Here is a 14,837-nt window from a genome sequence, read left to right as displayed (position 1 = left end):
ATTGGTCCAAAATTGAGGGAGGAGAAGCATTTTAATTGATTTTCACAAAATTCAAAATGGCGGGAAAACTATATGGGCGGAAAATGACGTCATGGGGTGCTTTGGATTCGTCTTGACCCAAGGATTCCAGGGATACCAAGTTTTTGAAAATCGGACCAACGGTTCAAAAGTTACAAGCAGAAATGTACCTGCAACTTTGACCTGCTGGTGGCGCTAGAGGGTTGGGGCTGGGGACCTAGAATTTGTTGTGGAGAATCATGAGCCTGTCCAGAATGTGTGTGCCAAATTTGAGCATTTTCCTATGTATGGTTCTATGGGCTGCCATAGACATCCCTAAGGAGAAAGTTGAATTGTCTATAATAATAATAATAATAATAAATATAGCTGCAAGCAGCAATGCGGGGCCAAGCAGTGTGACCCAGCCTAAGTTGCCATGGCAACAGAAAGAACTGACCAGGCAGACGGTCAGAGGCACGCACAGGAAGTGTTTACAAGCAGAAATGTACCTCCAACCAGATGGTTAGAGGCATGCACGGCTTCACCGTCAAATTCGATTGACTGTGATGGCTGAAATTACTTCAAGTGTACTAGGTGTGTGTGTGTGTGTGTGTGCTAAAAGACTGCTGAGATATGAGCTCAATTATATATGAGCCAAAACACATTTTGGAAAGTTATAGCGCCCCCTAATGGCCAAAGTGCACCAAATGTGGTATGGGCACTTATGGAGGGGTGGGGCATAATCCCACCAAGTTTGGTTAAGAAAGATCAAAGGGCTGCCGAGATATGAGCACACGTCCTGTTTCGCGTCTGCACATCCAAGTTTGATTGGCAGCCACGGCCAAACGCTTATGAAATTCGAAAAACCGGGTAAGTTTTTTGTGCAGCTTAGTGCAACGTTGCCATCTACCAAGTTTGGAAGGAATTGGTAAAAAATTGAGGGAGGAGAAGCATTTTAATTGATTTTCACATAATTCAAAATGGCGGAAAATATACAAGGCGGAATATGACGGCATAGGATGCGTTGGATTCGTTTTGACCCAAGGATTCCAGCGATACACAGATTTTGACGATCAGACATACGGTTCAAAAGTAACAAGCAGAAATGTACATGCAACTTTGGCCTGTTGTTGGCGCTAGAGAGTTTGAGGTGGTGAGTTGAAATTTGCTGACAAGAACCTTGAGCCAGCCTAGAATCAGTGTGCCAAATTTGAAAACCTGTCGTCAGACGGTTCTATGGGTTTCCATAGAATTTCATTGATTTTAACAAAATTCAAAATGGCGGAAAATCCTCAAGGCAGAATATGACGTCATAGGGTGCGATAGATTCGTCTTGACCCAAGGATTCCATAGGCAGTGGAATTTTGTTTCTAGCCAAAACGCATCATGAGATATGAGCCAAAAGACATTTTTCCTAGTTATAGCGCCCCCTAGCAGCCAATTTGTTCCAAATTCTTTGGGGTCCTTCATGGAGGGGTGGGGCATAAACCCACCAAGTTTCGTTAAGATACGCCAAAGGCCGGCCGAAATATGAGCACACTTCCTGTTTGGCGTCTGCGCCTCCAATTTTGATTGGCTGCCACGGCCAAACGCTTATGAAATTCTAAAAACCGGGTAAGTTTCTTGTGGAGCTTAGTCCAAAGTTGCCATCTACCAAGTTTGGGAGAAATTGGTCCAAAATTGAGGGAGGAGAAGCATTTTAATTGATTTTCACAAAATTCAAAATGGCGGGAAAACTATATGGGCGGAAAATGACGTCATGGGGTGCTTTGGATTCGTCTTGACCCAAGGATTCCAGGGATACCAAGTTTTTGAAAATCGGACCAACGGTTCAAAAGTTACAAGCAGAAATGTACCTGCAACTTTGACCTGCTGGTGGCGCTAGAGGGTTGGGGGTGGGGACCTAAAAATTGTTGTGGGGAATGCTGAGACTGTCTAGAATGTGTGTGCCAAATTTGAGCATTTTCCTATGTATGGTTCTATGGGCTGCCATTGACATCCCATAGGAGAAGAAAGTTGAATAATAATAATAATAATAATAATAATAAGAAAACCGACAAACTCATTAGGGGCCTTCGCCAGCTTCGCTGCTTGGCCCCTAATAATAATAATAATAAGAAAACCGACAAACTCATTAGGGGCCTTCGCCAGCTTCGCTGCTTGGCCCCTAATAATAAGAAAACCGACAAACTCATTAGGGGCCTTCGCCAGCTTCGCTGCTTGGCCCCTAATAACAAATGGTAAGATCAGATACAAGGTCCTGAACATATACTTTGCACTGTGTGTGGGTAAAGCAAGTCATATTACACTGTGCACTAATGAGGCTGTGATATGGACAGGTGTGTGTGATAAACAGTATTCCAGAGATTGAGAGCGGTGAGCAGCAGCCATGATTGAAGGCAACAGACAAATATATAAATATAGGTGCAGACATGATAGATTAACTTTAGTTAATTCATTTTTTAAAATAATACGTCTCAAACATTATGATAATCTAGTTGATATATCTTGCAAAAGTATTCATCCCCCTTTGTGTTTGTCCTGTTTTGTCGCATTACAAGGTAGAATTGAAATGGATTTTTTTTTTTGGTGGTTAGCGCCATTTGATTTACACAACATGCCTACAACTTTAAAGGTGAAAATTGTTGTTTTGTTGTGACACAAACAATAATTAAGATGAAAAAACAAAAATCTGGAGTACGCATAGGTATTCACCCCGTTTTATAGGAAACCCCTAAATAAGAGCTGGTCCAAACAATTAAATTCATAAGTCACATAATTAGTTGATTAAGATCCACCTGTATGCAATCAAAGTGTCACATGATCTGTAACATGACAACTACAGTGGTGCTTGAAAGTTTGTGAACCCTTTAGAATTTTCTATATTTCTGTATAAATATGACCTAAAACATCATCAGATTTTCACACAAGTCCTAAAAGTAGATAAAGAGAACCCAATTAAATAAATGAGACAAAAATATTATACTTGGTCATTTATTTATTGAGGAAAATGAGCCAATATTACATATCTGTGAGGGGCAAAAGTATGTGAACCTTTGCTTTCAGTATCTGGTGTGGCCCCCTTGTGCAGCAATAACTGCAACTAAACATTTCCGGTAACTGTTGATCAGTCCTGCACACCGGCTTGGAGGAATTTTAGCCCATTCCTCCGTACAGAACAGCTTCAACTCTGGGATGTTGGTGGGTTTCCTCACATGAACTGCTCGCTTCAGGTCCTTCCACAACATTTCCATTGGATTAAGGTCAAGACTTTGACTTGGCCATTCCAAAACATTAACTTTATTCTTCTTTAACCGTTCTTTGGTAGAACGACTTATGTGCTTAGGGTCGTTGTCTTGCTGCATGACCCACCTTCTCTTAAGATTCAGTTCATGGACAGATCCCCTGACATTTTCCTTTAGAATTCACTGGTATAATTCAGAATTCATTGTTCCATCAATGATGGCAAGCCATCCTGGCTCAGCTGCAGCAAAACAGGCCCAAACCATGATACTACCACCACCATATTTCACAGATGGGATAAGGTTCTTCTGCTGGAATGCAGTGTTTTCCTTTCTCCAAACATAACACTTCTCATTAAAACCAAAAAGTTCTATTTTGGTCTCATCCATCCACAAAACATTTTTCCAATAGCCTTCTGGCTTGTCCACGTGATCTTTAGCAAACTGCAGACGAGCAGCAATGTTCTTTTTGGGGAGCAGTGGCTTTCTCCTTGCAACCCTGCCATGCACACCATTGTTGTTCAGTGTTCTCCTGATGGTGGACTCATGAACATTAACATTAGCCAATGTGAGAGAGGCCTTCAGTTGCTTAGAAGTTACCCTGGGGTCCTTTGTGACCTCACCGACTATTACACGCCTTGTTCTTGGAGTGATCTTTGTTGGTCTACCACTCCTGGGGAGGGTAACAATGGTCTTGAATTTCCTCCATTTGTACACAGTCTCTCTGACTGTGGATTGGTGGAGTCCAAACTCTTTAGAGATGCTTTTATAACCTTTTTCAGCCTGATGAGCATCAACAACACTTTTTTCTGAGGTCCTCAGAAATCTCCTTTGTTCGTGCCATAATACACTTCCACAAACGTGTGTTGTGAAGATCAGACTTTGATAGATCCCTGTTCTTTAAATAAAACAGGGTGCCCACTCACTCCTCATTGTCATCCCATTGATTGAAAACACCTGACTTTAATTTCACCTTCAAATTAACTGCTAATCCTAGAGGTTCACATACTTTTGTCACTCACAGATATGTAACACTGGATGATTTTCCTCAATAAATAAATGACCAAGTATTGTATTTTTGTCTCATTTGTTTAACTGGGTTCTCTTTATCTACTTTTAGGACTTGTGTGAAAATCTGATGATGTTTTAGGTCATATTTATGCAGAAATATAGAAAATTCTAAAGGGTTCACAAACTTTCAAGCACCACTGTATATAAATCAACCTGTTCTGGAAGGATCCTGACTCTGCAACACTACAAAGCAAGCAAGATGAGAACCAAGGCGCCTCCAAACAGGTCAGAGACAAAGTTGTGAAGAAGTTTAGATCTGGGTTGGGTTATAAAAAAAAATAAATCCCAAACTTTGAATATCCCAGGGAACACCATTAAATCCATTATAACAAAATGGAAAGAATATGTCACCACTTCAAACTGACAAGAGAAGGCCACCCAGCAAAACTCACAGACCAGGTAAGTAGGGCAATATTCAGAGATGCAGCAAAGACACCAAAGATAACACTGATGGATCTGCAAACATCCACAGTGGAGATGGGAGTATCTATCCATAGGGCCACTTTAAGCCATACACTCCACAGAGTGGGGCTTGATGGAAGAGTGGCCAGAAAAAAAGTCATTGCTTAAGAAAACATGTTTGGAGTTTGCCCAACAGCATGTGGCAGACTCCCCAAACACATGGAAGAAGATTCTCTGGTCAAATGAGACTAAAATTATCTTTTGGGCCATCATGGGAAACGCCATGTGTGGCGCAAAGCCAACACCCTGAGAACACCATTCCTACAGCAAAGCATGGTGTTGGCAGCATCATGCTGTGGGGATATTTTTCATCTGCAGGGACAGGAAAACTGGTCAGGACTGAAGGAAAGTTGGATGTCACTAAATGCAGGGCAATTCTGGAGGAAAACCTGTTTGAGTCGGCCAGAGGTTTGAGACTGGGACGAAGGTTCACATTCCAGCAGGACAATGACCCTAAACATACTGCTAAAGCAACACTGGAGTGGTTTTAAGGGAAACATTTAAATGTCTTGGAATGGCCTAATCAAAGCCCAGACTTCAATCCAACTGAGAATCTGTGGCATAATTTAAAGATTGCTGTACACGAAAGCAACCCATTAACTTGGAGGAGTTGGAGCAGTTTTGCCTTGATGAATGGGTGAAAATCCCAGTTGATAGATGTGCTAAGTCCATAGAGACATACTCCAAGAGACTTGCAGCTGTAATTGCAGCAAGAGGTAGTTCTACAAAGTATTGACTTTGGGGGAGTGAATATCTATGCATACTCCAGATTTCTGTTGTTTCATCTTAATTATTGTTTGTGTCACATCCATCCATCCATTCATTATCTGTAGCCACTTATCCTGTCCTACAGGGTCACAGGCAAGCTGGAGCCTATCCCAGCTGACTATGGGCGAGAGGCGGGATACACCCTGGGCAAGTTGCCAGATTATCGCAGGGCTGACTGTGTCACAGTAAAACAATTTTCACCTTTAAAGTTGTAGGCATGTTGTGTAAATCAAATGGGGCTAACCCCCAAAAAATCCATTTTAATTCCAGCTTGTAATGTGACAAAACAGGACAAGCACAAAGGAGGAAGAATACTTTTGCAAGACACATATATAATATCAGAATCAGAAACACTTTTATTGCCAGGTATGTGAACACACATGAGGAATTTGACTCCGGTTCAACTTAAGTCCCGAGGCAGCCGTCCACGGCGCAATCTTGGATGGATTTTATATATATATATATATATATATATATATATATATATATATATATATATATATACATTATGGCATGCCGTTCAGGAAATTAATCTTTGAATATATTTAATGAATCCCCGAATATATTGAATGAAACTTTGAATATATGGAATGAAACTTTGAATATATTGAATGATTCCCCGAATATATTGAATGAAACTTTGAATATATTGAATGAATCCCTGAATATATTGAATGAAACTCTGAATATATTGAATGAATCCCCGAATATATTGAATGAAACTCTGAATATATGGAATGAATCCCCGAATATAGTGAATGAAACTTTGAATATATTGAATGATTCCCCGAATATATTGAATGAATCCCCGAATATATTGAATGAATCCCCGAATATATTGAATGAAACTCTGAATATATGGAATGAATCCCCGACTATATTGAATGAAACTTTGAATATATTGAATGAATCCCCGAATATATTGAATGAAACTTTGAATATATTGAATGAATCCCCGAATATATTGAATGAAACTCTGAATATATGGAATGAATCCCCGAATATATTGAATGAAACTCTGAATATATTGAATGAATCCCCGAATATATTGAATGAAACTCTGAATATATTGAATGAATCCCCGAATATAGTGAATGAAACTTTGAATATATTGAATGAATCCCCGAATATATTGAATGAAACTTTGAATATATTGAATGAATCCCCGAATATATTGAATGAAACTCTGAATATATGGAATGAATCCCCGAATATATTGAATGAAACTTTGAATATATTGAATGAATCCCCGAATATATGGAATGAAACTTTGAATATATTGAATGAATCCCTGAATATATGGAATGAAACTTTGAATATATGGAATGAAACCCTGAATATATTGAATGAAACTTTGTATTCTGCCCCCGCTCCCACAGCTCGGCAGACAGACAACAGGTCCCAAGAAAAACTCTGACTCAGAGGAGAGTATTAGAGTATATTGAGAAACGCTGTAAAACTCGACAAATAAAATTTACAAATTAGTTTTATATACAGAAAATACCGTTATACAAATATGATCCACGAGGGAAATGACTTTGTCACCGTAGCTTCGTTGCACATAAAAGAAGTAACCACTAATAAAACCACAAGCATTCGCCAGAGTGTTAACAATGTCTTTATTGTTTAAAATAGCCGCAACCAAATCCCGAACCGACTGACTCATTTTTGCTGCAGGACGGCGGCAGTGCCTTCATGACGTCAGCCAAGTTTCATTCCATATATTCAGAGTTTCATTCAATATATTCGGGGATTCATTCCATATATTCAAAGTTTCATTCAATATATTCAGGGATTCATTCCATATATTCAAAGTTTCATTCCATATATTCAGAGTTTCATTCAATATATTCGGGGATTCATTCCATATATTCAGAGTTTCATTCAATATATTCGGGGATTCATTCAATATATTCAGAGTTTCATTCCATATAAGTTTCATTCAATATATTCGGGGATTTATTCCATATATTCAGAGTTTCATTCAATATATTCGGGGATTCATTCAATATATTCAAAGATTAATTTCCTGAACGGCATGCCATAATACATATATATATATATATATATATATATATATATATATATATATATATATATATATATATGTGTGTGTGTGTGTGTGTTAACCTGAAACCAGTGACTGTTGCAGAATTGGCCTGGTAGCCAGATACGTCCATATAACTTGCATCAATCTGAGGTTGAAAAAATATAGTGAGTGTGTATAGTTTATTTAGTATATTTACTTTTAAGCGATATAACATGATGACTAATAATAATAATAATAATTTGACAATATTGTGTAACACTTACTGAACTTCGAATTTCAGAATTATACGTCTTGTATTTTGTACTACTTTGGTCAGTGAGTCGAAAGTCAAACTCTTCATTGATAGCCAGAGAGAAGCTTAATGGATGATAAATGTCTGTGGGGGGAAAGGTACCAGAAATTAAAAATTTTGGAAAATACAAATATTACATTAAAATTACATGATGCTTCAATAAGAAGCAAGAATTAAAATCATACCTCTTACTGTAGCAGATGGAGTTGTGACAGTTGGTGGTTTTGGGGTGGTTGATGTGCTTGACCTGATTGAAATACTGAGGTTTGATGTGGTTGAAGTGGGTGTGGGAGTGGTGGATGATGTGGTTGAAAGGCCTGTTGTGGGGGAAGTAGGTGCAGTTGAGGACTGGTCTAATGTGGGTGAAGTGGGTGTGGTTGAGATGCCTGTTGTGGGGGAAGTAGGTGCAGTTGAGGACATGGCTGATGTGGGTGCAGTTGAGATGCCTGTTGTCGGGGAAGTAGGAGCGGTTGAGGACGGGTCTAATGAGGGTGAAGTGGATGTGGTTGAGATGTCTGTTGTGGGGGAAGTCGGCATGGTTAAGAAGCCTGTTGTGGGTGAAGTAGGTGCAGTTGAGGACTGGTCTAATGTGGGTGAAGTGGATGTGGTTGAGATTTCTGTTGTGGGGGAAGTAGGCATGGTTGAGATGCCTGTGGTGGGGGAAGTAGGTGCAGTTGAGGACAGGTCTAATGTGGGTGAAGTGGGTGCAGTTGAGATGCCTGTTGTCGGGGAAGTAGGCATGGTTGAGATGCCTGTTGTGGGGGAAGTAGATGCAGTTGTGGACTGGTCTAATGTGGGTGAAGTGGATGTGGTTGAGATGTCTGTTGTGGGGGAAGTAGGCATAGTTGAGATGCCTGTTGTGGGGGAAGTAGGTGCAGTTGAGGACTGGTCTAATGTGGGTGGGGTGGGTGTGGTTGAGATGCCTGTTGTGGGTGGCATGGGTGTGGTTGAGGACATGGCTGATGTGGGTGAAGTGGGTGCAGTTGAGAAGCCTGTTGTGGGGGAAATAAGTGCAGTTGAGGACTGGTCTAATGTGGGTGAAGGGGGTGCAGTTGAGATTCCTGTTGTGGAGGAAGTAGGTGCAGTTGAGGACTGTTCTAATGTGGGTGAAATGGGTGCAGTTGAGATGCCTGTTGTCGGGGAAGTAGGCATGGTTGAGATGCCTATTGTGGTGGAAGTAGGTGCAGTTGAGGACTGGTCTAATGTGGATGGGGTGGGTGTGGTTGAGATGCCTGTTGTGGGTGGCATGGGTGTGGTTGAGGACATGGCTGATGTGGGTGAAGTGGGTGCAGTTGAGAAGCCTGTTGTGGGGGAAATAAGTGCAGTTGAGGACTGGTCTAATGTGGGTGAAGGGGGTGCAGTTGAGATTCCTGTTGTGGAGGAAGTAGGTGCAGTTGAGGACTGTTCTAATGTGGGTGAAATGGGTGCAGTTGAGATGCCTGTTGTCGGAGAAGTAGGCATGGTTGAGATGCCTGTTGTGGGGGAAGGACATGCGGTTGAGGACTGGTCTAATGTGGGTGGGGTGGGTGTGGTTGAGATGCCTGTTGTGGGCGGCATGGGCGTGGTTGACAACATGGCTGATGTGAGTGAAGTGGGTGCAGTTGAGATTCCTGTTGTGGGTGAAGTAGGTGCAGATGAGGACTGGTCTAATGTGGGCGAAGTGGATGTGGTTGAGATGCCTGTTGTGGGGGAAGTAGGTGCAGTTGAGGACTGGTCTAATGGGGGTGAAGTGGGTGCAGTTGAGATGCCTGTTGTGGGGGAAGTAGGCATGGTTGAGATGCCTATTGTGGTGGATGTAGGTGCAGTTGAGGACTGGTCTAATGGGGGTGAAGTGGGTGCAGTTGAGATGCATGTTGTCGGGGAAGTAGGCATGGTTGAGATGCCTATTGTGGTGGATGTAGGTGCAGTTGAGGACTGGTCTAATGTGGGTGAAGTGGGTGCGGTTGAGATGCCTGTTGTGGGGGAAGTAGGTGCGGTTGAGGACTGATCTAATGTGGGTGAAATGGGTGCAGTTGAGATGAATGTTGTCGGGGAAGTAGGCATGGTTGAGAACGGGTCTAATGTGGGTGAACTGGATGTGGTTGAGATACCTATTGTGGGTGGCAAGGGCGTTGTTGAGGACATGGCTGATGTGAGTGAAGTGGGTGCAGTTGAGATTCCTGTTGTGGAGGAAGTAGGTGCAGTTGAGGACTGGTCTAATGTGGGTGAAGTGGGTGCAGTTGAGATTCCTGTTGTGTAGGAAGTAGGTGCAGTTGAGGACTGGTCTAATGTGGGTGAAGTGGATGTGGTTGAGATGTCTGTTGTGGGGGAAGTCGGCATGGTTGAGATGCCTGTTGTGGGTGAAGTAGGTGCAGTTGAGGACTGGTCTAATGTGGTTGAAGTGGATGTGGTTGAGATGCCTGTTGTGGGGGAAGGAGGTGCAGTTGAGGACTGGTCAAATGTGGGTGAATTTGCTGAAGTTGAGATGCCTGTTGTTGGGGAAGTAGGCATGGTTGAGATGCCTGATGTTGGGGAAGTAGGTGCAGTTGAGGACTGGTCTAATGTGGGTGCAGTTGAGATGCATGTTGTCGGGGAAGTAGGCATGGTTGAGATGCCTATTGTGGTGGAAGTAGGTGCAGTTGAGGACTGGTCTAATGTGGGTGAAGTGGGTGCGGTTGAGATTCCAGTTGTTGGGGAAGTAGCTGCAGTTGAGGACTGATCTAATGTGGGTGAAGTGGGTGCAGTTGAGATGCCTGTTGTCGGCGATGTAGGCATGGTTGAGGACAGGTCTAATGTGGGTGGGGTGGGTGTGGTTGAGATGCCTGTTGTGGGTGGCATGGGCGTGGTTGAGGACATGGCTGATGTGGGTGAAGTGGGTGCAGTTGAGATGCCTGTTGTGGAGGAAGGAGGTGCAGTTGAGGACTGGTCTAATGTGGGTGAAGTGGGTGCAGTTGAGATTTCTGTTGTGGGGGAAGTAGGCATGGTTGAGATGCCTGTGGTGGGGGAAGTAGGTGCAGTTGAGGACTGGTCTAATGTGGGTGAAGTTGAGATGCCTGTTGTCGGGGAAGTAGGCATGGTTGAGATGCCTGTTGTGGGGGAAGTAGGTGCAGTTGAGGACTGGTCTAATGTGGGTGAAGTGGATGTGGTTGAGATGTCTGTTGTGGGGGAAGTCGGCATGGTTGAGATGCCTGTTGTGGGTGAAGTAGGTGCAGTTGAGGACTGGTCTAATGTGGGTGAAGTGGATGTGGTAGAGATGCCTGTTGTGGGGGAAGTAGGTGCAGTTGAGGACTGGTCTAATGTGGGTGAATTGGGTGAAGTTGAGATGCCTGTTGTCGGGGAAGTAGACATGGTTGAGATGCCTGTTGTGGGGGAAGTAGGTGCAGTTGAGGACTGGTCTAATGGGGGTGAAGTGGGTGCAGTTGAGATGCATGTTGTCGGGGAAGTAGGCATGGTTGAGATGCCTATTGTGGTGGAAGTAGGTGCAGTTGAGGACTGGTCTAATGTGGGTGAAGTGGGTGCGGTTGAGATGCCTGTTGTGGGGGAAGTAGGTGCAGTTGAGGACTGATCTAATGTGGGTGAAGTGGGTGCAGTTGAGATGCCTGTTGTCGGAGAAGTAGGCACGGTTGAGGACGGGTGTAATGTGGGTGAATTGGATGTGGTTGAGATATCTGTTGTGGGAGGCATGGGCGTGCTTGAGGACATGGCTGATGTGAGTGAAGTGGGTGCAGTTGAGATTCCTGTTGTGGAGGAAGTAGGTGCAGTAGAGGACTGGTCTAATGTGGGTGAAGTGGGTGCAGTTGAGATTCCTGTTGTGTAGGAAGTAGGTGCAGTTGAGGACTGGTCTAATGTGGGTGAAGTGGATGTGGTTGAGATGTCTGTTGTGGGGGAAGTCGGCATGGTTGAGATGCCTGTTGTGGGTGAAGTAGGTGCAGTTGAGGACTGGTCTAATGTGGGTGAAGTGGATGTGGTTGAGATGCCTGTTGTGGGGGAAGTAAGTGCAGTTGAGGACTGGTCTAATGTGGGTGAATTTGCTGAAGTTGAGATGCCTGTGGTTGGGGAAGTAGGCATGGTTGAGATGCCTGTTGTTGGGGAAGTAGGTGCAGTTGAGGACTGGTCTAATGTGGGTGAAGTGGGTGCAGTTGAGATGCATGTTGTCGGGGAAGTAGGCATGGTTGAGATGCCTATTGTGGTGGAAGTAGGTGCAGTTGAGGACTGGTCTAATGCGGGTGAAGTGGGTGCGGTTGAGATTCCAGTTGTTGGGGAAGTAGGTGCAGTTGAGGACTGATCTAATGTGGGTGAAGTGGGTGCAGTTGAGATGCCTGTTGTCGGCGACGTATGCACAGTTGAGGACGGGTCTAATGTGGGTGGGGTGGGTGTGGTTGAGATGCCTGTTGTGGGTGGCATGGGCGTGGTTGAGGACATGGCTGATGTGGTTGAAGTGGGTGCAGTTGAGATGCCTGTTGTGGAGGAAGTAGGTGCAGTTGAGGACTGGTCTGATGTGGGTGAAGTGGGTGCAGTTGAGATTTCTGTTGTGGGGGAAGTAGGCATGGCTGAGATGCCTGTGGTGGGGGAAGTAGGTGTGGTTGAGGACAGGTCTAATGTGGGTGAAGTGGATGTGGTAGAGATGCCTGTTGTGGGGGAAGTAGGTGCAGTTGAGGACTGGTCTAATGTGGGTGAATTGGCTGAAGTTGAGATGCCTGTTGTCGGGGAAGTAGGCATGGTTGAGATGCCTGTTGTGGGGGAAATAGGTGCAGTTGTGGACTGGTCTAATGTGGGTGAAGTGGATGTGGTTGAGATGTCTGTTGTGGGGGAAGTCGGCATGGTTGAGAAGCCTATTGTGGGTGAAGTAGAGGACTGGTCTAATGTGGGTGAATTGGCTGAAGCTGACATGCCTGTTGTCGGGGAAGAAGGCATGGTTGAGATGCTTGTTGTGGGGGAAGTAGGTGCAGTTGAGGACTGGTCTAATGTGGGTGAAGTGGGTGCAGTTGAGATGCATGTTGTGGGGGAAGTAGGTGCAGTTGAGGACTGGTCTAATGTGGGTGAAGTGGGTGCAGTTGAGATGCCTCTTGTCGGGGAAGTCGGCATGGTTGAGATGCCTCTTGTGGGTGAAGTAGGTGCAGTTGTGGACTGGTCTAATGTGGGTGAAGTGGATGTGGTTGAGATGTCTGTTGTGGGGGAAGTCGGCACGGTTGAAAAGCCTGTTGTGGGTGAAGTAGGTGTAGTTGAGGACTGGTCTAATGTGGGTGAAGTGGATGTGGTAGAGATGCCTGTTGTGGGGGAAGTAGGTGCAGTTGAGGACTGGTCTAATGTGGGTGAATTGGCTGAAGTTGAGATGCCTGTTGTCGGGGAAGTAGACATGGTTGAGATGCCTGTTGTGGGGGAAGGAGGTGCAGTTGAGGACTGGTCTAATGTGGGTGAAGTGGGTGTGGGTGAGATGCCTGTTGTGGGGGAAGTAGGTGCAGTTGAGGACTGATCTAATGTGGGTGAAGTGGGTGCAGTTGAGATGCCTGTTGGCGGGGAAGTAGGCACGGTTGAGGACGGGTCTAATGTGGGTGAAGTGGATGTGGTTGAGATGTCTGTTGTGGGGGAAGTCGGCATGGTTGAGAAGCCTATTGTGGGTGAAGTAGAGGACTGGTCTAATGTGGGTGAATTGGCTGAAGCTGAGATGCCTGTTGTCGGGGAAGTAGGCATGGTTGAGATGCCTGTTGTAGGGGAAGTAGGTCCAGTTGAGGACTGGTCTAATGTGGGTGAAGTGGGTGCAGTTGAGATGCATGTTGTGGGGGAAGTAGGTGCAGTTGAGGACTGGTCTAATGTGGGTGAAGTGGGTGCAGTTGAGATGCCTGTTGTCGGGGAAGTCGGCATGGTTGAGATGCCTCTTGTGGGGGAAGTAGGTGCAGTTGTGGACTGGTCTAATGTGGGTGAAGTGGATTTGGTTGAGATGTCTGTTGTGGGGGAAGTAGGTGCAGTTGAGGACTGGTCTAATGTGGGGGAATTGGCTGAAGCTGAGCTGCCTGTTGTCGGGGAAGTAGGCATGGTTGAGATGCCTGTTGTGGGGGAAGTAGGTGCAGTTGAGGACTGGTCTAATGTGGGTGAAGTGGGTGCAGTTGAGATTCCTGTTGTGGAGGAAGTAGGTGCAGTTGAGGACTGTTCTAATGTGGGTGAAATGGGTGCAGTTGAGATGCCTGTTGTCGGGGAAGTAGGCATGTTTGAGATGCCTGTTGTGGGGGAAGGACATGCGGTTGAGGACAGGTCTAATGTGGGTGGGGTGGGTGTGGTTGAGATGCCTGTTGTGGGCGGCATGGGCGTGGTTGAGAACATGGCTGATGTGAGTGAAGTGGGTGCAGTTGAGATTCCTGTTGTGGGTGAAGTAGGTGCAGTTGAGGACTGGTCTAATGTGGGTGAAGTGGATGCGGTTGAGATGCCTGTTGTGGGGGAAGTAGGTGCAGTTGAGGACTGGTCTAATGTGGGTGAAGTGGATGTGGTTGAGATGTCTGCTGTGGGGGAAGTCGGCATGGTTGAGATGCCTGTTGTGGGTGAAGTAGGTGCAGTTGAGGACTGGTCTAATGTGGGTGAAGTGGATGTGGTTGAGATGCCTGTTGTGGGGGAAGTAGGTGCAGTTGAGGACTGGTCAAATGTGGGTGAATTTGCTGAAGTTGAGATGCCTGTTGTTGGGGAAGTAGGCATGGTTGAGATGCCTGTTGTTGGGGAAGTAGGTGCAGTTGAGGACTGGTCTAATGTGGGTGAAGTGGGTGCAGTTGAGATGCATGTTGTCGGGGAAGTAGGTGCAGTTGAGGACTGATCTAATGTGGGTGAAGTGGGTGCAGTTGAGATGCCTGTTGTCGGCGATGTATGCACGGTTGAGGACGGGTCTAATGTGGGTGGGGTGGGTGTGGTTGAGATGCATGTTGTGGGGGAAGGAGGTGCAGTTGAGGACTGGTCTAATGTGGGTGAAGTGGGTGCAGTTGAGATTTCTGTT

At 44.9% G+C, this 14,837-nt stretch overlaps 1 protein-coding gene across 2 annotated transcripts in view; it reads right to left on the bottom strand.

Annotated features, from left to right (window-relative positions):
* Window positions 1–8,427, bottom strand: part of LOC132873142 (adhesion G protein-coupled receptor F5-like) — a 36,680-nt gene extending 28,253 nt beyond the window's left edge. For both annotated transcript variants that reach the window (XM_060908415.1, XM_060908416.1), the window contains exons 1-3: window positions 8,068–8,427; window positions 7,854–7,966; window positions 7,671–7,735 (exon numbers count right to left, since the gene is read on the bottom strand). In XM_060908415.1, the coding sequence (XP_060764398.1) occupies window positions 7,671–7,735; window positions 7,854–7,966; window positions 8,068–8,419 (530 nt within the window). In that variant the 5' untranslated portion in view covers window positions 8,420–8,427. The remainder of the gene's footprint in view (window positions 1–7,670; window positions 7,736–7,853; window positions 7,967–8,067) is intronic.
* Between the last annotated feature and the right edge of the window lie 6,410 nt (window positions 8,428–14,837).

The sequence above is a fragment of the Neoarius graeffei genome, chromosome 25, assembly GCF_027579695.1.
Source record: "Neoarius graeffei isolate fNeoGra1 chromosome 25, fNeoGra1.pri, whole genome shotgun sequence".
Classification (NCBI taxonomy): Eukaryota; Metazoa; Chordata; class Actinopteri; order Siluriformes; family Ariidae; genus Neoarius; species Neoarius graeffei.
This window is presented reverse-complemented; position numbering and strand designations above follow the sequence as displayed.